The sequence below is a fragment of the Poecilia reticulata genome, linkage group LG13, assembly GCF_000633615.1.
Source record: "Poecilia reticulata strain Guanapo linkage group LG13, Guppy_female_1.0+MT, whole genome shotgun sequence".
Taxonomy (NCBI): Eukaryota; Metazoa; Chordata; class Actinopteri; order Cyprinodontiformes; family Poeciliidae; genus Poecilia; species Poecilia reticulata.
In genome coordinates this window covers 18,009,356-18,034,905 of record NC_024343.1, presented here as the reverse complement: position 1 = coordinate 18,034,905, position 25,550 = coordinate 18,009,356, and the positions used below count along the sequence as shown (strand labels likewise).

Genomic DNA, 25,550 nt, shown 5'->3' with positions numbered 1-25,550 from the left:
AGCAGGATTTCCCTTAAAATTTGACGGGACTCCATCTTGGAGAACAACTCCAGGCCTCCTGGGCAGAAATAAACCCACATTTTGGAGGTTTCCCCCAAACGGCCATTATCAACAATAACTCTTTGAAGAATTAATATGAGTTACAATAACATTTAATTACCCTTTGAGGTCAATAAAGTAGTTTAGAATTTAAATGGAGTCTGAATTTGAATTTGTACCTTTCGTCTCATGAGTGAACTTGTGATCTATTTGGACAGGTGAAAACAAATGTACAAATTAGTCATTAAAGATTAGGTCTGTCTTGGGTTTACATGACATTAATGTTATTCTCCCCAAAACAGGAAAAACATTTTAGGTATTATAATATCATTCATAACCATGACCTAAGAATGTTCCTATATCTCATACGCATCTTCACGGTCCTAAATAGAAACTTTCCATATTTATCACCCTTGTGTTTCTTAAAATTTCCTCTCAGACATTGTCAGACGGTGAGAAATATTTTTTGCCTGTGATAACATAAAAAAAAAGAGAGAATAGAAAGTCTATTATTATCCGTCGGCGAGGTAAAAAGCTTCTGGTCCATTCAGTGGGAGAGGGAATCCCTCAACGTCACCAAGGATACCAAACACAACATATAGTCAAATATGGGCATGTACGTCAGCGGAACTCCGAGGCGGGACTTCGTAGCTAGAAAATGCCTAGCTGGTACTCGCAGCGGATGGCTTCATTCATGAGTACAACATCTACTACTCTGCACCGTGAAAAACCGGCCGGCGTCCGCCACGGGCTTTCCGTTAAAGGACCGTACATGGATTTATAACTTCGCGGAGTGTTTTTTTTTTTTTTTTTTTTTTTCGAACAGCGGATAAATTAGAGAACACGCGGGATTTTACAAGCGAACCATATCAAAAGCAGATTGAGTTAAGCTGGAGCGAGTTTTCCCTAATCGCGAGGAGTTGGATTAAGTTTCTTCATGCAACTTTTTTGGAAAGAAACCAAGACCATCTCACTGGGAAACAACAAGAAACTTAACGGTACGAGAAATTACAGACTGTGGAAGTATCCACTTTAAAGTGCGTTCGAAAACAGCTGGCTGCGGCTGCACGCCAGCTCCTTTCGAGAATTACCCGTAGAAGAGATATGTGTGTGTGTATATATATATATATATATATATATATATATATAAAAGGAGGCTTGTTTTTAAGAAACCTCATCGGGACTTAGGCTTTAATTAACTTTCTTGCCAGTAACATCATCTGCTTTTCCCCAACAGTTAACCTCTCCCTTAGTAACCTTCTTGCTGCCCCGCCGCTGCAGGTGACACCGTGCGCTCCCTGGTTACCGCAGGTGCCACCTTCTCCTTCAGTCCCTCCGGGGAGATGTACCAAGGGTTTCCCGGCGACCCCGACAGCGGATCCCGTGGAAGCTCGTCTCCGTCCATAGAGTCCCAGTACCTATCCTCCGTGGACTCCTTCGGGAGCCCGCCCACCACCAGTGCTCCGCAGGTAAGTTCGTGTAAAGGCAGGCTCGCATCTGCTGCTCCTTAAGATAGGATGCAACTGAATTATTATTATTATTATTATTATTATTATTATTATTATTATTATTATTATTATTATTATTATTATTCGCAATTTTTCAGAACCGCTACATTGGCAATTTTTATGCCATCATATTGATATAAATAGAGCAAAGGAAACTGGGTCAAACGCGCTGATGTAAGATAATTCACAATCTACTACAAAGGCCTTATTAGTTTAGCCTTATGTTGACTGTAAGGAGCGTGGATTCAGTCAAAGTTTCCCAGTGATTTGTTGCTTGCGGCGGCGGCGGTGCTGCAGGGCTCTCCGACAGCGTGCTCCGTCAACAGCACGCCGCGCCGCAGCTCTGGAACTCCCTGCGTAAGCTCCGCTCTCCGCTCGCCGTGACGTAAATGCGCGTTCTATTTTGGAGCGCTACGTCGCGTTGCCAAGGGGAACACCGGGGGTGTGACGAGGGAGGCGGAAGAAGGAGGGAGGGAGACGTTCGAAGAGAGGAACGATTGGTCGGCGTCGGCAGCTCTCCGAGCCGCCTCTCCCAATGTCTTTACACGCTTTTAGATGAATATTAATGGTAGTCGCTACTCCTCCTCGGCTCTAAATAAACCCGAAAAAAGGACAAGCGATAAATCTGAACCTTCTGTTTGCGTTTTTAGACCCATATATAGTTCATTTTGTGTAACTTGGATAGATAGGACAAACGCAACCATGTCCTTTACGTACGTTTTTTGACTGGTTTATTACAATCTCATTTTCACAATCTAACTTGTAGGTTCAGCTTCCTAAATCAATAAAGTTTTAATTCATTTTCACTTTCAGAGAAATAATTGACATTCAGAAGCATACATACTTTCTAACGTGCTCCTTCTTCTAAGTTGCAGTCAAATTCAATTTATTATGCCAGTTGGTTAAGAGTTACCTAAGAAACCCCTGCTGATCATACTTTACCTTTCTCCTGTGCAAGCATGTAGTGACGGTGCAAAGGAACACGTTGTTTCCATATATTTTAACTTTGCTCCTAAGAGGCTTCACATTTGTTTGTTACATTTTATTTTGACTCCTAAGAGCAATTAATTATAATAGGAGTCAAGCAAGTTTATTGTCAGTTTAATGTTGAGCTAGTAGTAAGCGACATAATAATAATAATAATAATAATAATAATAATAATAATAATAATAATAATAATAATAATAAAGGATTTCTTCAAGCACCTCAACAGGTCAGTGTTATCAAATAATTTTTTTTTTAATGTGGTATAAATAAAACCACATTAAAACAGATTTAGTATTTTAACTGCATGTGGCAGAAAGTTGTGTAGAATTTTGTTGGTTCTGGTTTTGATGCTTTTGTATTATTTTCATGATGACAGCATTGTAAAAGGTTCATAAAGTCTATTCTATTCTATTCTATTCTATTCTATTCTATTCTATTCTATTCTATCATTATTAGATTTATATCTAAACTAGTTTGATTTATAAACTCTCAGAGCCCTGTTTTTTTCTAATATTATAGATTACATGGTTTTATTCTATTAGATTGCTGATTCATGAATTTTGAGTGTCTTTTCCTGTATTTTGTCTTTAACCGGTCAGTCTAATTTTACAGTAACTGAAATCTAAAATCGTTGTATTTCCCGGTCAGGAGTGTGTTTCAGCGGGTGCTGGCTTGAGCATTGTGGGCAGCGGGCCAGGAAGCGGTGTCGGAGGTGAGATGCCAGGTTCATTCGTGCCCACCGTCACCGCCATAACTACCAGTCAGGACCTGCAGTGGATGGTGCAACCAACCCTCATCTCCTCCCAGGCCTCCGGGCAGAGTAGCTCCACTGGCACCTCGACCATGACCCAGCCAGTGTCGCTGGTGGACCCGTACGATATGCCGGGCCCCAGCTACTCCTCGGGGTCCTGTTTCACCCCTCCCAGTTCAGAAACTCCAGTGCCGGCGCCGGGTCCCATCCGGCAGTCCAGACCCCGCAGCCGCCGTGCACGAGACGAGTCTGTGAGTGAAGATGGAGATGTTGGTGTGTTAGTAAGTCTGTGTGCTTGAGAAGATTTGCATGTTGAGTGAAGGTAAACGATTTGAGAGAGAACAAAGGAAGTCAAATTAAACTATTATTAATTCTTGTTGACTTTCTGGGTTGTGGTTAACGAGTAGAAATGTTACAACTTATCCTGACGGCCTTTCCTTTTGCACGAGCATTCAGAGAAACAACACCGTAAAGGGTTGTGGAAAAGAAAAAAACTTTAATTTGTCAGCTACGATTATATTTAGACTGCAAAAACACAAAATCCTACCAAGTATTTTGTCCAATTTCTGGTGCAAATATTTTAGGGTCCTTAAAATAAGACAAAACGTACAATTAACCTTTCAGGAAGAAATAGGAGCTTCTTTTAATTAAATTGTTCCTTATTTTATAATGTTAAAAGTATTAGTTCCACTGGTAGATTATTTCACTAGTAACAAAGCGATTTTTCCATGCTATTAGTGAAATAATCTGGCAGTGGAACTGAAACTTTTTCATCAAAGTTAAGGAATTATTTGCTTAAAACAAACGCCTACATATTAATCAAAAGTTACTTGTAAGTTAGTTTTGTCTTATTTCAAGTGTACTAACGTATTTTCACTAGAAATTAGACCAAACGTACTTGGTAATAGTTTGTGTTTTTGCAGTGTACGTGTGTTTGCTGTTATCAATACAACTTATTCTTCGGTCAGATGACGACTGAGGCTAACAAGAAAGAAATGTCTAATCCAAGCTATGTGTCAAAATGCAAAAATACCGTGCTCATTGCAGTGTGTCCATTATTAACACATATATTTCAAAGTTGGAACCAAAACTTCCAGCCTCTAAATTTACTTTTGTGATTGCAGCTAACACCTGAGGAGGAGGAGAAGAGGCGCGTTCGCCGAGAGAGAAACAAGCTGGCTGCTGCCAAGTGCAGAAACCGCAGAAGGGAATTGACAGACAGGCTGCAATCGGTGAGTTGAGCCCTGTTTTGGAAGCCGGAATGAGTGATGATCATAATTATGCTGTTTCTCTAAACTCCCATTACATTGTGAAGTATGTTAATAATGGTTTACATCGGTGCACGGGGGCTTGGATAATAGTAAGTTATGTTCAGCTGTTACGGGAAAGAAATTAAGGTTTGAAGAGCAGCTATTGTACGTGCGCATTTCTGACCTAATTAGGGAACTTATCTGTAAGGCAGCTTACATGTTACCTGCAAGTCACGAGAGTGTTTCTTCTGGGAGAATGCAGTTCCAGGCAAACGCCAATCGTAGGAAAGAATAGTTTTGTTCCTGCTCCCAAACTCACATCTTCAAGAAGGAATGAAAGGAGAGAGAGAGATCGACCAATTTGCCAACAATAACGATAAGTTTGGTTTGAAGTAGTCAGGCCGAGCATTTCAAACCCAAGACAAGAGAACCAAGTGTCAAGCAAGGATGTGGCATCTTTCAATTCAATTTAATTCAATTCAAAATTAGGTTATTTATCCCAAAGGAAAATTAAATGCCGTCTTAACTCATCTCATGCTGTGGATGCTGTGGGCAGACAGTCTTGCAACAAGGAGCCTCTTACTAAAGATTGTTGCTGCATAATAGTTTCATTACTGCTATGCTACGCTAACAGCTCAATTTCCGGGCAGCAGAGACGATGTTCCTGTAACTTGTCCTGGATTACACCATCAGTTGTTGGCAAGCACTGCTAATCCACCACATTTGATTTCGCCATGCTGTCTGTCCTTATGGTTAGAACGCCGGGCAGATAAACACATTGGAGTCTATGTTATCACGCTATCACTGTTTACCACTTGCCTGACGTAGTGGTGTATTTCACAAAGTCTTCACAAAAAAAATGCAGGACTATCTCCAGATTTTTTATCGTCACCTCAAATTAACTGCTAGATGGTCACAGACCTGTTGGGGCTCCAGCAGGACGATGAATCCAAACACTAGCTGAAACCGCCATCTTGAGCCGGTTGTGATAAGTGATCAAAACGTTTGTCGATGGCTACAACATGTCTATGGGATCCCTGTAACCTGCTAAGGGACCTTCGGTCAGACATTATTGTGGATTAAGGCATATGTCGGGGAGTGTAAATTTAAACTTGCACCCCTAAATGTGGTGATTAAAAGTAATTGCAGCTGCTTGTTGTTTGTCTGTTGATGAAGAGTGAATGCAAACCTCTGACCAGAACTGTAGATCTTTTCACAAAGATAGCCAAGTAGAAAATGGGTGTAGCTGACATTGACCTTCCTCCTCTTTCTGCCCACCTTCTACTCCACTTCATCCACCTTTCTCCTGTTCCCCCTCCTGCGTCCTCTCGCTCCCTGTCACTCCGCTCAGGAAACTGACGTACTCGAGGAGGAGAAGGCAGAGCTGGAGGCCGAGATCTCCGAGCTGCAGAAGGAGAAAGAGCGTCTGGAGTTTGTACTGGTGGCCCACCAGCCAAACTGCAAGATCCCGTACCAGGAGCAGGCTCAGCAGGCCTCAGTGCAGTCCCAGCTCGCTCCTCAGAGCCTGCCGCCTCCCGTCTCCATTGTGGGCTTGACTGTGAAGGAGGACTCTTTCTATCTCCCTCCTGCCTACTCTGCTCACCCGGCCCCCACACAGCCCCAGCCTCCGTTGCAGCAGCAGCAAGTCCAGCAGCAGCAGCAGGCTCAAGCAGGGATGATGCAGGAGGTAGAGTTTTCTAGTTCTTTCTACGGCTCAGCTGAGCCAGCACCTGGTGGGCCATGCCTTATGGCCAGTGACAGTGGTGGTGGTGTTAACCATGACGATGCCGCCATTGGCAGTTACAACACCTCATACACATCTTCATTTGTGTTCACCTACCCAGAGGGAGCCTGCGGGGTCAGTGCCAACCAGCGGAACAGCAGTAGCGAGCAGTCATCCGATTCCCTGAACTCGCCTTCGCTGCTGGCGCTCTGACTGACCGACAGACACATGCATGCACAGATTACCACTCACACGCCCAATGCTCACTGGACGCAGAGGCTGACACACGTACGCGCACAGTGCCAATCAGTCTCCCAGATTGAGGAAAAACAAAGTGCCAATCATTCGAACCTGATTGGGTGACAGTTTACACGTCCGGAAATATATTTCTATCAAGAGCCATAGAAAGAAAAGGAATAAATAAATAAATTGCACATCAGATCGAACCTTTAACATTTGAGCTACAGCAAAGAATACATTCCTGTTTTGTATTTAGTCGAATAGTTTTAACAGGGCACGATTAATACGTTTCTAAAAAAAAATAAAAAGTGCATTACGAAAAACCTGCAGAGCCTTGGAAGACTCTTCAGACCTCTTTAACTTTTCCACATTTTGTCACATTAAACCACAAACTTCAAAGCGTTTCACTGGAACTTTATGTGACGGTCCGGCAGAGAGTAGGCGATACTTTCTAAATGAAAGGAAACGGATTTCTCACAGATATAGTGCATTTATAAGACAATCCTTTGGTGGTGTTGGTGTCATTTGGTTTACGTCTCTGACAGCTTTGTGCCTCTAGAGACTGTAATTGTCATCCATTCTTCCTTTCAAAGTAGCTCAAACTCAGACATGTTGGCTGGAGATCATCAGTGAACACCAATTCTCAGCACCTGTCATGGATTTTGAACTGGATTTGGGTCTAAACTTTGACAGATCCGTCGTAACGCAGACGCATCGGTTGATCTAAACTCTTCCGTTAAAGCTCTGCTTGTAAGTTTGAAGTTATTGAGCTGCAGGAAGGCAAACTTCCACCTCAGACTTAAAGTCTATCTCCAGCGTTTATCCTCCAACGTTGTTCTGCGTTTCTCTCCGTCCATCTGCCAGCCAACTCCGACCGCACGCTTGCTTGTGCCCCTACGCGCAGCTTGTTGAAAATTGTGACGGGTTCTCCTTATGACTCCCTTTCAACAAATTGTCAATCTTGGAATTTTTCTGTAAGAGCAATGACTTGCGGGACGCACCACCGGTTGATGTTTAGTAAACAGATTCTCCCACCTGAGTTGTGGATCTCTAAAGCTCCCCCAGAGATACCACGGGCCTCTTGGCTGCTTTTGGATACAAAGTGACAAAGTGTGGAAAATTCAAGGCGCATGAAAGCCTTTTGCAAGGGACTGCTCGTTACCAGTCTAAAGTGCTCTGATTTAAAAAACTGATTCACAATGAATTTTTCTTATTAATATACTCTCATTGAGTAAAATAGATGTTATTGCTGCACCCCAACACGCACCAGCGCCCCCACCTTGTTCCCTCTGTCGGTTGCCCTTCTGCTAGCGCTCTTGCTTTCATTCTTGTCCATTATCTTTTCTTTTTTTTTTTTTCCCCTCCTCGTCCTCGCTGTCGTTGAATGTATTTTTTGTGCAGATCTGAAATAAGGGACAGAGGATAATTTGTTCAGGGTCTTTTCTTGTGGAAGACAGACACCGCTCGCTCACCCGTAACCCTCCATCTGCTCGGCTGCTCTATATGCTTCTTCATTTGCTGCTTGGACTTGGCAAGTTGAGGATCTGAGTATCACAGCCTCCTCTAAATCTTGTGCTTTCTGCTTTAAAAAAAAAAAAAATCAATCTTCCACCGTCTGCCTACCTGCCATGCGACCCATCTCTCCCCATCTCTGTTTTTTTTTCTCCTCTTCTGTCTCTTTTATTTCTCCCTCTCTCTTTGAAGTCCTCGACCACTGAGAGCCCGGAGAACCCCTCCAGCCCCTGGGACCTTGAGTGAAAAACCCGGCGCAACTAACACTTCCCACTTTAGCACCCCTGTCATTCAAGGATCTGGACGTCCAAACAAGAAGAGCCTCTCCTTTTTGGAGCTCACCGCTCAGATTCCTCTTTACGATTTGAAACAGCAGCTACACGTTACACTTAACACGCACACGGATGCATAAAGCGTGACACGAAATGCCACTGTCTTCTGCTGAGCCATTTTTTTCATATTGTTCGCACAGTGAAGATTAGATACATCTGCTGTGCTGGAGAGTCAAAAGCGAATAGGAACTGAGTGGAGGCATGGAGGACAGACGCCTGCGGAGAATATCCTGTCATCCGTTTTGGGTGTAGATATGATAAAGTAAAAAAAAAAAAAAAAAAAAAAAAAAAAAAAGAAAGAGAGGGACCAAAAAATGAGAGGAAATCTCTTCTGTGGAGATGTGACCTCAAAAAAAAAAAAAAAAAATCTTCACATTACAGAAACTCAACGCCCGGGGTCGAAGCGCTGAGTTTTCTCTCACCGGCGCTTTCAAGTCTCTGAAATCTGAGGTTATAGCTGCAGCAACTCAGAGTTTTATCAGATGTGAACCAATGCATTCATACAGAGGAGGGACTTGTATCTGTTTTATTTTATGTTGTTTTTTTTGGTTTTGTTTTTTTAAAAAAGTGTTTCAGACAACCTCTAAACGTTGGGCTCGGTGGTCTCTGCTTCCTGTCCCCTGTTCTCCCTGTGCAGAGCTGAGGAGGCGTTTATTGTGAGTGGGTGGTCCACTCTGAGACACCTGGCCCGTTTATTTCTTTCTTTATTGAGGTTGAAACGACGATCCGAGCACAAGGCAAGACCCGGAAAGAAAAAAACAACAACAAGAAAACAAATGGAGAGAGAGAGAGAGAGAGAGAGAACACGGGGCTGATGTTGTGGAGTGAGCGTCCTTTTTCTTTCGCCTGTGAATTTGTAAATTTTTTTCCCTCTGTATTGTTTGAGTGAAAACTGTTATATATTTCAGTGTTTGTTTATGTGACTCATTGTTCTTGCTTTCTCTTGTACTGTTGCCATTTTTTTTTGTATTATTATTTTCAAATTTCCGTTTTGTTCAATTTATTCGGGAGATTTATTCATAACTGTTACTATTACTGTTTTGCGTTGTAGCCAGTTTTTTTTTTTAAATTTTTTTTAATTATTATTATTATTATTTTATTTTATTTTATTTTCATTTGGCAACTTTGGAGGCATAAATATGTGCACCACAAGAAAAGAAAAAAAAATTGAATTAAATGTTTATATGCATATACATTTAAACGGTAACATGTATATGTATACGTGTTATGTACCATGATTGTAATGTATGAATGTCTGCAGATATAAATGGGATATTTTTGTCAATGAAGAACAAGATAAAAGTACAAAAAAATACATATTTTTATAAAGCAAGAAAAAAAATTGAATTTAAAATACTGCCCTGTCCCTGAACATGAAGCACGATGTCACTGCCTTTGTCAATGTGTATTTATGTTTTATAAACAATATAAAAGCACTATCCAATTTACATTTATTGTATGTTTATAACAATGATGTTAGAAGATTGTGGTTTTTGTTTGTGAGGTCTGTCCCAAAGCTACTGACCCCTTCACGCCTCCACTGAGTGAATGTCAACAGATGTGTTTGTGACTTGGTTCATTTTTAAAAGGTCAAAGTTTCACACACACAATGCATATCTACCCTGCACTGTCGCCTTGCAAATTTGCGGAAATGTTTGTTTGAAGGATAATATTTAGTAAAATGTGTTCTCAAAAAAAGCTTAAAAATTTTATTGTGTTTGCAAAAGAAAAAAGAGGCTTTATTTTGATCTAATAAACTTGCTTATTGGAAAAACATCAGCATGACTAAGGGTTTCTGCAAGGTCTTAAGAAGTCATTAAAAATTCAAAATTTCATATGTACTGATTAGGCATTAAAGTTTTAAATATATATTTAAAGAATTCCCAATTTGATCTCAAATTATATTTGGTTATGTCTTACATTTGTACATTTATTCAGATGTTGCTTGTGCCATCTTCTTTTTATTATGTTATTTCTTGAGAGATGTGCTTGGAAACATTTGTTTCGATTAATTTTTACTCTTGCTGAGAAACCGAGGTGTTGTCGCATTGTTGGAAAACCATAAATCACATAGTTCATGGAATGAATAAACCTTGTCGAAAGAAATGTACCATTCAGACATTCAGCTTCTCCTGCAAACCTGCAAAGAAATATTGCTTTAAAAGTGGACGATTGTAAGTTTAGGAAAAGAAGCGGTTCTTTGTTAGGTGAGCCGCTATCTGCTCCTTGTTCATCATGGAAAAAGGTACATTTAAGTTGACTTGAAAACAGCAACTTTAATAAGGCTAAAATATACTGTAAGCTACAGTCATGAAGCTAGCTGTTTACTGTAATAAGATGTTGAAGTTAGGTGGGAATAAATGGCAAAGCCAACAAACTCAAATTTAATCTTAGAAAGTTAAATTTGTCTTGCTTAAGCTATGGAGTAAGTGGAAAAAAATCTGAGTGATTAAAGTAAGAAAAGTGTCTGAATAAAAAAAATGTTTTATTTACTTTTGGAACAGCTTTGTTCTAAAACTCATAAATGTCACCAAAACTTGCAGAAACCCTGGACAAATAATATGAATGTTTGCTCCATCTTGGCTCCCGGTGGTCAGAAAAGGGGCAGACCTCGTGTTTTTATTATTTTTATTTTATTTTATTTTCTCTAATCTTGAAAAAGGACTGTGTAAAAATGCTGGAGATGCCTTTTTTTATTTCACTTTCCCAAAAGATGCAAATGTGATGACAAATTACGTACTGGTGTCAGAGTAAGCATAAAACATATTCAATAGTTCTCATGTACATAGGTTTTCGTGGTGCTACACATACTACACGAGGCAGATCAGAAAACGTGGCGGTGGAGTTTAGTGGTGGAAAGGCTGCACACTGCCAATGCTGTGGCTCAAAGTGAGTGGAAAGTCCAGCTTGCCTGGTTTCCTCTGCAAACCAGAGGGAGGGATTTTTTTTTTATTATAATTTTTTTTAAAAGAGCAAAAAGTCTGAGATCCAAGAGGTTAATTCCCACTGCCTGCTTCTTTGGTGTGACAAATTGATCTCTGAACATCCCTCCCTCACTCTGTCAGCACATGATTTCATCTGTTTGAGTTTGCTTTAAATGCCTGTACGTTTACAGTCGAGAGAGAAAAGAAAAGAAAGAAAGAGCTCTTTGCCAACTGATTGGAAATGGAGACTTTAGAGAAGGAAAACAGAGGTATAGGCAGCTTAATAAATCCGAGACAGACAGCCTGCCTGCGACTACATGTACTGTAATGCTGCAACAGCATTAACCGAATAAGAGCTTTCCTATTTTTCTATGATGAGGTGAATGTTGCTACGTGTTTCTATTTTTCCAGAGTTGTCCTTTCGCCGCTCACATTATCCCTGTTATGAAATGCAATACTTACAGTCTGAACTTAATGTAGCATATCCTGCAGTAATTAGACACACTGCTACTCTGTGTCAAGTGTGATGATGTATTGCTATACCTATCCACTTTTGTTACAGTATTAAATATGAATACGTAAATAAATATTCAAAGTGACATTTATTTTGAGACAATCTTGATGAAAAGGAGATAGCTCTGAGGTGTACGTGTTTTTTTTTTTTAATTTACTGATGATGAACAGTTTCAGAAAACTTTAGTGAGAGTCTCTTCTTTTTATTGTTTTTACAATTTCTATTTCTTTTTTCTAGGAGCTAAACATTTACCATTTAGTGCTTTCTGAATATATAGAAATAAAAACAAATGTGAAATATTTTTGAACTTATATCCAAAGAAGATTAAATTTAACATGTTACTTGAGGCGCATGGATGAAAATATATCGTGTTCAGGAGCGTTCTCTGACCTTATTTGTTTGTTACTCCTGAAAAAAAGAACAAAAAAAAAAAAACAAAACAACAAAAAAATGAAATATTTACAGTGTTTCCTTTACTGCTCCAGCTCGCTGACTCTTTCTGTGCAGACATTAGCCTCTGGTCCTATTGTTATGAAAAGTTTACATTATAAAGTTTTTCCTCTTGATTGTAAAATGCCACGGGGGCTTCAACTTTTACTGATGGTTACACTACCATTTGAGATTCGTGAAGAAAACGTAAATAAAAATCCTATTATAAAGTGCATTTTTCTCAAGCTTTTTATTTGTTTATTTTTGTCCTATTTTTTGTTTATATGTTTTTAAACTACATATGTGTAAGATTTGTGCTTAATTTGAAATAAAATCTTTAAAATAAATATTTTATTTAATGGCATAACTTCACATTGAACGCAAATCTGACCTTCAGTTTGAGCACATGTATTTTCTGGGGTAGAAATCAAACATTAAGAAAAAAAAATCGTGTGACCTCTAATGTTTGGGTTGTCTCGTGTGGAACATGAGTCTCTCTCGCCATCTATCGTCGATAAATCAGAACTGCACCCACTGTCGAAGCTCATTACACCGGAAATTGCGTCACCTTCATTACAAACATGGCGACCGTGACAACAGGTGAGAGCGTCAAGGCCCGGCGAGCTAGACACAATACTTAACAAAAACAGTAAAATACTCATGGAAGCATTTGTGAGACATGGCGTCCAATGTCACTTGTTAGCTTTGTCCCGGCGGCGGAGGTATTTCTTGTTTGTAGCGTGTATCGCTAACGAATGCTTGTTTCTTTTATTTAGCGGCTAAACGATGCTAACATGTATCTGCTGCTGGTGGGTTTACGATGGTGTCTTGACGTCTTATTTAATCTTTATGGACGGAACAACCAGCAGCATAAACCGGCTTCATCTTTCGTTATGTCAAGCAGACGAACTTGTTTGTAAGTCGTGCTGTCGTTAAGATTTTAAAGAGTAATATTCATAATTGACTGGTGGAGATTTCCCTCAGTTTAGCTCAAAGCAGCGCGACATAATAATTACAACATAGCTTCTTGTGTTTTATGTGCCAAGGATGACCCAATCCTTCCTTTGTGTCATTTAAATTATACGCGTCTGTTTCGAAAGACTCGTTTTATACGAGGCTCCTTTTATACGAGGCTCTTCGTATAAAAGTAGCCTTATTGTAACGTATTTGTGTCCTCGCTTTAAGTGTCTGAGTGTTAAAAAATAACTTTGTAGAACGGTACTATTTCTGCATTTTTATCTCTATCTGCTTCGTAGTTTTTCCAAGATTACATGGTTGGAGCAGAAATGGAGCATTTGAAATGTAAACTGTTCTAGGATCAAAATTTCCACCAAAAAAGAAAAAAAAAGCGTCTTTTGACTTTTAAGAGCCAGTCAAAATGTGGGAAATTGTGGACTCTGTGGGTGTCGGATGGTAATTTAGCCAGGGTGAGAGTTGTCTCCATCCATCTGAGTTCATCGGTTAGTCAGAGAGTGTTGGCCGGTTATTGTTGTGGCAGCTGTTGTGCTTCCTTCGCTCTGTCTCTGTAACTCAAGCCTCAAGATGTTTCATCACTGGTGGTATAAATAACCTCCAGCTGCTTATGGTCAGCATGTGTTAGTCCTCCACATACTGCTGTCTGCTCCAGTTTGCGTCTCCCACGGGGGTTTGGTGAGCGCCAGCTTCCCTTGCTGTAGTCTGCAGCGATACTGGCAACCATCAATGCATATTTTAAGAAAGCAGATTTTTATATGAAGGATGATGACTTTTTGTTTCCCTCCCCCATTTGTACCAGTTTTTAATTTCATCATTTGCAGTTCACCCCTCTGTGTTTTAAAACTGAAAAGTCTTGTTTTCAGTCATTCTTGTGTTAAATTGATTATTTTTTTTATTCTTTGCTTTGTTTTTGTCCACAGCCACCTCAGAGTGGATTCAGTTTTTTAAGGATGCAGGGATTCCTGCCGGCCTCGCTGTCACCTACGCAGTCTCTTTTGTGGACCACAGGTAACTAAAAGTCTTCATTAACTTGTAATTAGAGACCTATCGGTCGGAAAATCACTGATTCTGTAAAGGTCCAAAACTGATTTTAGCTGATTCCAGTTCCAGCGAGCAGATTTTTTTTTTCTACTTTCTTTCTGTGCAAAAAAGAATTAGAAGATCTTCACAAAATGTGCATTGTAAATAAATAAAAAAAAAGATTTCCCTAAAAAAACAGAACAGGTTACAGATTCTCTCTCCCTGTCTGCGTCGTTGGAAATCAAGTTTAATGAAGTCCTCCAGTTTCTAAGACAGAGGAAAGCATTTAAACGTTCTGAAACAAATGATATCATAGATATTCTCTAGTAAACTGGACAAAAATGTAAATCCAAACATCCAAATTCTTTTCTATACAAAATTAAGTTAAAGCAATACTCCTTTGCAGAGAAAATCCATCCCACCTCGCAGGTGTGTCGTATTAAGATGCTGATTTCAGCATTGTTGTTGCACAAGTGTGTGTGTGTTAGGCTGGCTACCGTAAAAGATCTGTCATCAGTTTGATGCATCACTGTGCTGTTAGGCAGGATTTCGGCGCAAATGCATTGCAGAGACATAATGATTTAACGTTTTTAAACTACATTTCCTTACTATGTTACTGATTAGTAGAGATGTGCCGATCGATCGGTCACCGATCATAATCGACCGATTTTCGTGAAAAAGTGCATGATCGGTGATCGGCGATCATTGGCTCTTGTTGCCGATACCGATCACCTGCATCTCATTTCGCAGCCTGTCTGTGCAGCTGGTCTCCTCTTTCCTTCACACTGCGCCAACGCGCAGCAACAAATCCTAAGCGATGTGGAATTATAACGCACTGAGTGAATGGGGACGTTTGCGTGTTGTGGCGGAAAATTGAAGCACGTCAAAATGCATCAACACGACGAAGCTAATACGACATAAAAATAATGCCATACTTGACGGAGTTTGGCTACATCGAGGCTCACTGCAGTAAAAAAGAAATATGGAGGATCCGATAGCAGGTAAAGCAGCGCACAGCTACAAACACTCACCCGGATTAGCATGACAGTCAGAAAGCTAAACAAATAACCTGGAGAATTATTTAAGTCTTCGAGCTGCAATGTAATTCGCTGGTTCTGTTCTCGCTGTTGAACCGCTGCTACGTGCTACAGAAAGTAATATTTCACAGACAGAGCTTCGCTTCTGCTCCACCTGGTAGTGACTCTCACACCGAACCTCTGTTTAAAGCTGCAGCATCTAACTTAAAAAATACATTTTACATACATATTAAAACTTTCGCTGTCCTAACATGAGACAGATAATCTCAACAAAAAAAAAATCGATCTCCTCCCTGCTCTGCATAATTACTCCGCTCAGTCAGAAACAGCCACTCAGAACTAGCAGTAATCAGCTAGCCACCATGCTATCAGGAAGTTTTCATTCAGTAACTCTGGATTGTTTATTGCAGTGGTCCCTAACCCCCGGTCCGTGGACCAATTGGCACCGGGCCGCGCAAGAAATAATTAAATATTTCCGTTTTATGTATTATTTGAGTCTGGATGATCTTTTATTTTGAAAATCCTTTAACCGGATTCTCTCGGTTACTTGCGCGCCAACACTGAGCCCACAAGCAGCAAAATGAGTAAGAAACAGATCAGATGTCTTTGGAAAGTTTATTTGCAAAGGGGAAAAGGCCCAGAGAAGAGACAGGAGAATGGATTTATCCCGGACCGGTAGGTGAGTCCCACATTACAAGCCCTCTCTGTGTAACATGCGGCGACCAGCTGCTAATGAGGCAATTAAGCTTCAAACTGCTTTGCCACGTAGAGACCAAGCAGGCTGTGGATATAAGCAACACTTCGGGTGTCATTGTTTCTCATCACTCCCAGATGGAACAACTCGTAGCAGCGAAACAAGCTCAGGGCTCCCATTAGTCATTATCGTGAATTAAAATTTTCACGAAAGTGAAATGTTTGTTTTTGTGGCGCATCTGTATCTTATTTTGAAGAGATATGTAAACGTTACCATAGCGACCATAGTCAGAGTGCGTTTGGGCAGTGGTCGAGAGGAGATGAGTAGAGCTTGTGAGTCTTAAGTCTGGTTTAGACGGAAAGATTTAAGAATTGTCGGCCGATTCGCCAAACCTCTGTGACCACAGAACTGATAAAAGTACAACAGGTTCGATCGGTTCGTGTCTCCAGCCACACAGCAGGAACAACACGAACCGATTCCAGTCACGAACATCCCAATTCCAGAAGATAATCCAGCAAAGCCCCCAACATAGCGGGAATTTAGAATAACCACACACGGATGACGATGTAGAAGCAATAGTGATAGTTTGTGGAATCATTTTAAGAAACAAAAGACATAACAAAAAGAAAAGGCGGCGGATAAAAGACGACGGGAGCAGCTGCTCTATTTGCTGCACTATGATTTGGAGGTGACTATGTTTTTTCATAGTTAACATTTTTAACTGAATAAACATATATAATAATGACCTTTTTCCACATAATGTAACCGGTAGTATTTATGATAACAAAAATAATTATGTGATCGGTATCGGTGATCGGCCCTCATGGGTGATCGGTATTGGCAGGAAAAAACCTGATCGGCACATCTCTACTGATTAGTGCATGAAGCATTGCTACATGTGTACTGTGGTGTTCCTGTTGTCCCTCTAAACTAAGAACATCTTTTTGTTAGCTGTGAGATTTCAAACAACTTGACAACTTTTTAAAAAAAATCCAGCTGATTCTGTAACAGAAGTCAAAAGTGGAAAACAGCCGAACTGTGGTGTAGTGGGTTTTACTTTTCTGTTACTGCTTACATCTGTTTCTGCTCTTGTTCAGTGGCATATAAATAAAACATGAAGTTCTTAATACTTTTTTCCCTCTGACATGTCCAGTTTCTTTGCTTGACAACTTCACAATTGAAGGATGTTGTTTTCAGCCCCAGTTGATGGTGTTTATAGTGTTTAGCTGCGGTGAAACTAAAACAAAACGGTTTTAGTTTCCAACCTGTTCAATGTCCAATCACAGCCAGTCTAACAGAAAAATCAAATGATTCCTCTTGGCAGCCAGTTTCTTGGTGCATCTCTTTTTCTTATATCAACACTTTATGCATTTATCATCTCCATAATGTTTGTATCTGATTTTGTTTGCACTGTTGCGTCAGAATCCAGAAGAACATGCTAATGGACCTCAGTAAAGACATCATGATGGACCTCGGCATTACTGTCATCGGAGACATTATTGCCATTCTTAAACATGCCAAACAGGTGCACAGGCAGGTGAGGCAAGAATCCATGTTTATCTTGTAGCTACTTGGCTGTTGAGTTTTACTTTACCAAGCACTTACCAATGAAAACATTTGAACATGGTTTAAGGCAGGGGTCGGCAACCCAAAATGTTGAAAGAGCCATATTGGACCAAAAAAGCCAAAAAACAAATATGTCTGGAGCCGCAAAACATTAAAAGCCTTATATAAGGCTTATAATGAAGGCAAAACAGGCTTTAAGTGTTTAGATTAGCTATTTTATTGTCTATTTCATTCAGCCCCACCCAGCTCCGCTCTTATCAATCACACCTTCCAGATGATTTGACTCACCGGTTACATTGACCAACAAACTGGAGCTGGAAGATGTTAAAAAGCTAAAAACAGCAGAACTTCTGCTGTTACCCAAATTACTGCTTTTGTCTAAAAACAAAAGCAGTAAAATGTTGTTTAAAATGTCGGGTTTACTTTGGCCTATGATTAAAGTTAGTCGGGTCGCATCAGGCTCGGACACAATGTGTACTGGCTCAAGCCGGGTCGGGTTGGATTTTTTTTTCTTTCAGGTCTGATCTAAACTCTTATTTCCTGCTGGTTTTGTTTTCTCAGGACATGTGCAAAATGGCAGCTGAAGCCATCACCTCAGGACAGACCAGTGTCCAGGCTGAGCTCAGAAGAACGGCCAAGACTCGTGAGTAGTGAGGATTTAATTTTATTTTTCTGTACGAGGCGGAGACCAGGACATTGTGACCTTCACACGGCGTCATATTGTCTCCCACCACAGAGCAGAGAGAGAATTAACAAAGACACAAGGTTACAGAATGACAAAGGATTTTGTTAAACTTCTTGCAACACCATACGAAACAGACCTGAGCTGCAGCATTCAGAAATGACGTCCAATGAAATCGGATGACTGTAGCGCAACCCTTTGCATCAATAAATGCAGAACTCTCTTACGGAGGCCGCTTCTCCTTCAGGTTTGGATTGTGTTTTCATTCCTGCCTCTAAAGTTAGCTCTGTGTCTCCTTCTGCTGGACCTTTAAACAGATTTCAAATGTTAAAAATTGAGGCTCAAAGAAGTCGCCAAATTGTTATTCGTAATACTGCAACTCAAAACAACCACTGGGGGTGACGTGAAAGAAACAAAGAGCCTGACAGAACCTTCTCTTAGTGAGCACATCCTGAGTTAAATCAGTAAAATCCCTCATAATCATAATATCATAATCATAATCCCTCATAACATCCACACTGGTGTGAAATGCTTCCACTCACTCCAGAAAATTGTTCTTGTACAGCTTCCCATCGTTTTAGTTATTTACCAAGTTTAACCTTTTTCTTTTAAATCACTTTTTAGCTCAACTTTACCAACGCTGGTGCAGATAAAGGATACGTGCTCTTCAGATAGCACTCCTGTCCCAGCAGGCAACTCTGCATGACGTTCCTTCACATTCTTCTCCATAAATACCTGATCGATTTGTCAGCCCGCCCAGAAGCCAGATGGAGAACTGCTTGAATCGTTATGTGTTGTGTTAACAGTAATTAAACTGGCGGTGATGAACCACACACAGCGTCTGCCATAGTTCAGATAACGAGGTTAGGAAATGAAGCTTTTTTTTAGTTTTCTTTTTGATAAATATTTTTATTTATATTTTTTCTGTCCTTTATGTCCCAGTGCAGCTCCTGTAGATCCAGTTTGTGCCACCGTACAGTGTGGGAGATATTTTTTATGGTGCTGACTCTTCTTTGAGACACTCCTGAGAAGCTTGTTCAGTGACAGAGTATGTTGCTTTGCTGCAGGAGTGTGCAAAAAATTATTTAGATGTTTGCGTAAAAGTATGACACATACCAACAACCACGTTCCAGTGTTTCCTACTCCATCATAAGAATATAATACCCTGGACTTTTCATCACTACTGACTAGAACATGTTTCCCCACAAAACTCATCATGTGATTTCTGTAGTTCGATTTAATATTTTAGTTAGATTTCAAGGCCATCAAATCTTAAATCTTAATAGATTTAAGATTTAATATTCTCTGCCAAAATGTTTTTTGTGCAAGTTAACGCCACACAGCCTGAAAAAGGTGAAGATGAACCACAACGGTAATCGTGTCGTTTAAATATATGCTAACCACATTTGCATTTCTGGCTTTTCCGTAGTGGATTTAATTTAATAATTTGGAGGGGGAAAACTGAGACAATAATAACAATTTGTCATATTTGTGTGATTTTACAGCTGCTACTCGTATGATTGCCAACGCCTTGAGCCACGACTCCCCTCCCGCCACGCCAGTCCGCCGACCCATTGACAACCGGCTCTCAGTCACAGTGTCCAACTCGCAGGCAAACAAGAACAGCAAAGCAGGTAGATGACATGTTTGAATATTTTTAATGTTTAGTTGTCCTTCCTGTGGCGCCGTTTGATTCCCGTGTCTTTTTGCCAGTCGTAAGCCAGCCAGCCGACGAGGGGAAGCCTGCAGCAAAGCGCCGACGTGTCACAGCTGAGATGGAAGGCAAGTACATCATCAACATGCCAAAGGGCACCACGCCTCGTACACGTCGAATCCTGGCCCAGCAGGCCAAGAAAGGTAGGCCTGACCCCGCGGTCTTGCCGACAGCCTAACTAACCAACAGCAGCACTCAAACTAATCAACTCTAAATGCTCCTTTTGATTATTTAACCAGCTTCACTAATAATCCTAACCAGGGTGATTATTCTTCCCTCATTCCTAATGCCTCTGACCTCACAAACTCTCTGCAAAAACTGAAATCTTTGCTTTTGCTTTGGCCTTGAAGAAATTTCTAAATGTTTCATAAAGAGTTGACAGAATAATTTCTTCAAATCAATATCTTCTTGTGCTGTTTCTTCCTTAATTCTTGACACTTTTTGAACCCTCGTTCTAAAAATATTTATGGCAGCACTTTTTTTCTCATTTGCAAAGAGATAGCAAATTTTCGAGTAATGCACCTATCACAGATGAACGACGATGATTTATGCAGAACATTCAGTAGATTTGCTTCAGTTTGGAAAATAAACTCATAACTCAATAAATAAAAAAAGAGTCTTGTGTTAAAATCCAGCCCCAGAGCTGAACTAATTGAGGATTTTATCAGTTTATCCTTATTTTAAAGAAGCACTATCACTTTTTAGTCTTAATGATCCCTGAATGTAGAAGAAGTGAGACTTTTTACACGGTGGCTTCTAAAAGCATTCACACCCCTTAAACATTTTTACATTTTGTGAAAATGTTTGAAGCCACACACTTCAAAGTATTTTTATGGAGATTAATGCGCCAGAAGGCCAACGAAATGTATAATAAAGATTCATAGTTAATTTTTTAAAATATAAATCTAAGAATTGAGTCATGACTTTGTATTTGTGAAATAGCAGTATAGCTTATTCAGATTCAATATCTCTAAAATCAAAGTAATAAACAATGTTACATTTAATCATATCAATAGGAAACCTTAAATGTTACATTTGAAAATTAAATATTTGATAAATTTTTCTATAAACCTTGAATTTCTAAGATGTATCCTATTTGTGAGTGTTGCTTCTTCAATTTTTTTAATGTAATATTTCTTAAGTAATGTCCTGATAGCAGTAGAGGTTTGCAAAGCACTTTTAATCGCTATGCACAGAAATTCAATAAATTACAATATTTATTTCAGTAAGTCCAACACCAAGTGAAACAAATCTGGATTAATTATACAAACACTGCTGTTTTGACTTCCGTGGCAGAAAAAGGCTCAATAAACCTTTAAGCCCAGGGGTGTCAAACTCAATTTCACCGAGGGCCACTTCAGCATATTGGCCACCCTCAACGGGCCACATTGACGGTACAAATCAGGAGTTCCCAGGTCCAGTCCTCCAGACTGCAACTTTTAGATGCATCCCTGCTAAAACACACCCCAGACAAAAGGTTGACTTCCCTCATCAGCAGCAACTCAGTTCTGTAAAGGCTTATAATGAGTCAATGATCCAGGTGTGTTAGAGAAGGAACCCATCTAAAGTTGCAGATGGTAGCTCTTGGAAAACTAGACTTGGGCAGCCCTAGCATAAATGTATGAAAATACAATGTTAAAAATAAATTAAACACCTCATAAGGCTTTGGCGCGTCTGGTTAGGAAGCGCATTCAAAACCTTTGGTTGAAATGGCGGGTTAAATTCAAGTTTCCATTACAGACCAGAGAAAACTAAAGAGAATGCAACGTTGTGTTAATCCATTTGAGGAACCGGCAGTTTATCTTGAGGAAATAAATGATGACGCAGAAGTTAATTAGACTGTAACATGCGCAGTCCGCTGCTCAACAGCTGCGAACGTGGCTCCGCCGCTGCGAAGAATTAAAAACCGCTGGCAGTAACTCATCCAGCGGATTTAAGAAATGGAGCCTTCTTGGTGCATGTTACCCAGAAGATGTAGTTTGTTGTCAATTTGTGCTCTAAACCTATTTTAAGTCAATCATGGGCCTATAAAACACTGGGGGGGCCACATAAAATGACATGGCTGGCCACATGTGGCCCGCGGGCCTTGAGTTTGACACGTGGTCTAGCCATTTATCTTATATAACTAAGAAAAAACAAAAAACTTGCATAAGTGGTAAACTAGGGCTGGCTGATGTGGCTTAAAAATGAAATATAATTTTTTTGTAATACAATTCTTAATTTTAATATTTTTCCTCAATTTTTTCTTAAAACGAATTGAAATGACCAAAAATATCTTGAAGAAACGGTTTTATTTAAATTATTTTTTCTTTGAGTCGATCTGAATTCAAAGGCAAAATAAATAGAAGCCATAAAACACGCCTGTCAAACAAGATGGTAGTTCTTGGGTGGGCTGGCATCGCTCTGAACTATGAAAAGCTAAGATTTAAAAAAAAAAATCACAATTTTCCTAAAAATAAATCTCCAAAAAGACAGCATCGAGTTCATCGCTCACCCCTATTTTCATAAGCTGTGACCTTATGACAGAAACTGTTTGTTTCTCTGAAACAGGCTTAAAGCGCACCTCTGTGTTTGAAAGACTTGGAGCCGAATCGATGGCAGACACGACGACCAGTAACAGCAAGGTGAGTGCGGTCGCTGTGACTTCCTCCTGAAGCCTGGGGTAAAGCTGTGACCTAACCTCAGCGTGTTCTGGCAGCCCACCGGGGTGTTCAGCCGCCTGGACAAGGGGGACGAGAGCGGAGAGACGCCAAAGCCAGGAGACACGGACGCAAACATGGGTGAAGATGACGAGGACACCGACGGCGAGGGCTCCGTCCTGCAGTATGCCGGTGTCCTCAAGAGACCCGCACCGTCGAAGAAGAAGGCGCCCACTTCCAAGATGCCCCCGATCACCCTGCGTCGCCTGGGTGGGAAATTCAAGCTGCTTCCCTCCGATGCTCCCACCTCCTCTTCTACCTCACCCCCAAACGGCCTCCCGCCGGCCAAAATCAGCGTTCTTCAGAGACTGGGCAAGCCCCCTGCCACGGGCGCAGCGGCGACGCCGGCGTCCGCTGACACTCAGGACAACAGAGTGACGAGCACCAGATCCAGAGCACTGGAGAAATCCACTACGGCCAGTTCAAAGGTCAGCAGCAGCAACAGCCCAGGGGGAGGAGGGGAGTCTGCGGGGGCCAAGATGGATGTCAAGGCTGTCAGTGTTTTCAAAAGACTGGGCAGCAAGAAACCCTAACGTTGTGATTCAGACTCTTACTGTAGAGTTTGCAGCCATCCTCCTTTTCCTCCATACAGGAAGGCAAGTTGGTACTATTATTATTATTATTTAATGTTTTTTTGTTGTTTTTTTTCTCCTGCTGCCATTGATAAGTCACTTTTATTTGGTCTTGGGACTTTTATTTATGCCGTATTTTTATGTTGCTTATTTTTTTTATCGTGTCATATCAGCCTTTTCTGTATTTTATATGTTAAATTATGAGCATGAGCGGAAATGCTGTTCTAATTTTCCCTGTTTACTCAACAAGCAAGTGCGTCAAAACGAGCTGGAATGTCATCAAAAGTCATTTATTTTAATTATTCAGTTCAAAAAGATAAACTCAGAAATATATTCATTCCACCCACAGCGATATACTTTACTCTTTTATTTCTGTTCACTTTAATTTAAACCCAGAATTCTAAATGAAACCATTTAAAAATATATTTTAAATACCGAATAAAGAAAAGTTTCACTTTTTGAATTGAATTTATGAAATCAGCTTTTCGGTGATATTCTATTTTAAATGCACCTGTGTAAAGACTGCTGCCTACACTCTCCATTTAACAATCCTTAAAATATGCGTAATTTTTGAAAATTTCCTAAAAAATAATGTATTAGTTAGCTGGATAAATTTAGATTAGCTCCCAGCAGTTGGACACAGTACATATCCCGAGATGATTAAGGAATTTAAATGTGTTCTCCTGACCTGAAAATACCTCCTGCACCATGATCATCATCAATGGCTTCTGAGCTTTTTTAGCACATAGAAAAAAAGAGGTAAAAAAAAAAATAAAAGATCATGCTGATAAATCCTCATGGAACCCTTAAGACTAGAAGAGCAACATACCTCTGCTTCAGCGCTTTGCTGGAATGGTAGTAGCACCTTTTATCCTTTTGACCACAAGCAGAGCGTTTTCTACAGCCTACTTGAACCCGTGTGAGTAGAAAACCTGGTCTGCTTTTTGTATTTCCACCTGGACGCTCTGGTGTTGAACCTCAGAGGTGACATCAGTTCACTGTAGATACTTCACCTCAGTCCTCTTAGAGATTGTTCGAAGCTGCAGTTGGTTGCACTGTAAATATTTTAAAATGTTTTTATGGTTTAAAGAAAAAACAAAGTAGAGCAAAAAAAAATAAAATCAACGTTGATGAATTTTTCTTTTTTAAGATATTGAGAAAAAAAATGTTCTGGTTTTGAACAAATTGTGCTTGAAAAATAATAGAAATGTTATATTCAATGTCTGCATTGGCCTATAAAGGCAAAGTGAACACCCGTTTCCTATGAAAACACTTGAGCACCTCATTTATCAATAAACCTTTTCAACCTCCGGTCTGCACCCGCTGATTTTTATGTTTTGTTTTTTTTTAACAAAGACGTCAATATAAGAACATCTGTTGAGAAAGTTCATCTCCATGGAGAACAAAACGTTTAACATTGCTGCCACCTGTTGCTTATCACGCTAAAATACTCTGAAATCATCTCACTTTAAACGTAGAAGATTAAAAACATCAGTGGATGTTTAAACAGAGAATTCCTCAAGATTAAAACCTGTCTTGGCTCCAAATTGTAACTATCAATTTAAGTATTTGCTAAAAGATTAAGCAGATTCTGCTTCTGTTCAGTGGACAGACTAAAGTGCACTGTTGCTTCTTCTATAGCATTTAAGAGAAGGTATCAGCCAGCTAATTAAGCACACTTTAATAATTGATTATCTTTAGTAGTTATCTCCTCTAGAGCAGGAGAGTCTGCTGGTTTGCGACATAATTTGTGGGATTCACTTAAACCTCAATGGTTGTGGAAAATCTGGATTTCCTTTACAGTCCCTGTGCATACGGTGTAGGGCAGAAATACATTTTTGGTTCATCTTAAAATATAACGGTGACTCTTACCCCAGTACTGCAAGAATTTATTGCTGTAATTGCAAACGGTATTTGGTAAGTGGAAAGCTGATTTAAAGGAATCTCAAGATGCAGAACGTGAGTTCAAGCAGATAGCAACTTATGTATTTATTTACAAGTAATTTACGACTAATGATATTTACCAATAAAAGCTGTATCACAAGCATAAATATAAACTTGCACAATATCTGCAGTTGAGTTTTATTTGCAAACTAATTTTCCAAAATATTTTGTAGTTGACAAATTGATAAATTTTGCTTTGCTCATGTTTTTAAACACCACTGTTGAGAAAAACAAGCAAATGGAACATAAAAGAAACAAATACTTTTAACACCACAGAAAATATAGTAGTAAGTAAACATGTTTGGAGAAATTTAAAATGCCTGAAGACCACAATGTCACAGTATTGTGTTGAAAAGGCACACAGATTGCTTCGACTTCTGTATGTAAATAGTTTTTTCCTTTTTTGTTGTCTGTTAACAGTATTAAACAGTACACAGG

General features: G+C 39.9%; 2 protein-coding genes across 8 annotated transcripts; both read left to right on the top strand.

The window, feature by feature from the left end:
- Positions 1-558: 558 nt before the first annotated feature.
- Positions 559-12,442, top strand: fosb (FBJ murine osteosarcoma viral oncogene homolog B). Of its 3 annotated transcripts, XM_017308323.1 has the most exons (6): positions 559-1,037; positions 1,321-1,508; positions 3,183-3,566; positions 4,410-4,517; positions 5,887-6,222; positions 6,380-12,442. In XM_017308323.1, the coding sequence occupies exons 1-6, from the start codon at positions 977-979 to the stop codon at positions 6,443-6,445; spliced, it is 1,143 nt and encodes a 380-aa protein (XP_017163812.1). In that variant the 5' UTR covers positions 559-976; the 3' UTR covers positions 6,446-12,442. The 3 variants fall into 3 exon arrangements, with proteins under 3 accessions (XP_017163812.1, XP_008424000.1, XP_008423999.1); XM_008425778.2 differs by having other exon boundaries at positions 3,183-3,536; positions 5,887-12,442; XM_008425777.2 differs by having other exon boundaries at positions 5,887-12,442.
- Positions 12,443-12,728: 286 nt separating this feature from the next.
- lg13h19orf47 (linkage group 13 C19orf47 homolog) lies at positions 12,729-24,284 on the top strand. 5 transcript variants are annotated; one of them, XM_008425776.2, is made up of 9 exons: positions 12,849-12,931; positions 13,076-13,125; positions 14,105-14,192; positions 17,358-17,472; positions 18,063-18,144; positions 19,689-19,817; positions 19,897-20,040; positions 22,448-22,521; positions 22,596-24,284. In XM_008425776.2, exons 1-9 carry the CDS (start codon positions 12,870-12,872, stop codon positions 23,127-23,129), a joined length of 1,278 nt encoding a protein of 425 aa, XP_008423998.2. In that variant the 5' UTR covers positions 12,849-12,869; the 3' UTR covers positions 23,130-24,284. The 5 variants fall into 5 exon arrangements, with proteins under 5 accessions (XP_017163914.1, XP_008423998.2, XP_017163915.1 ...); XM_017308425.1 differs by lacking the exons at positions 12,849-12,931; positions 13,076-13,125 and adding an exon at positions 12,729-12,809; XM_017308426.1 differs by lacking the exon at positions 13,076-13,125 and having other exon boundaries at positions 12,857-12,931.
- Positions 24,285-25,550: the final 1,266 nt, after the last annotated feature.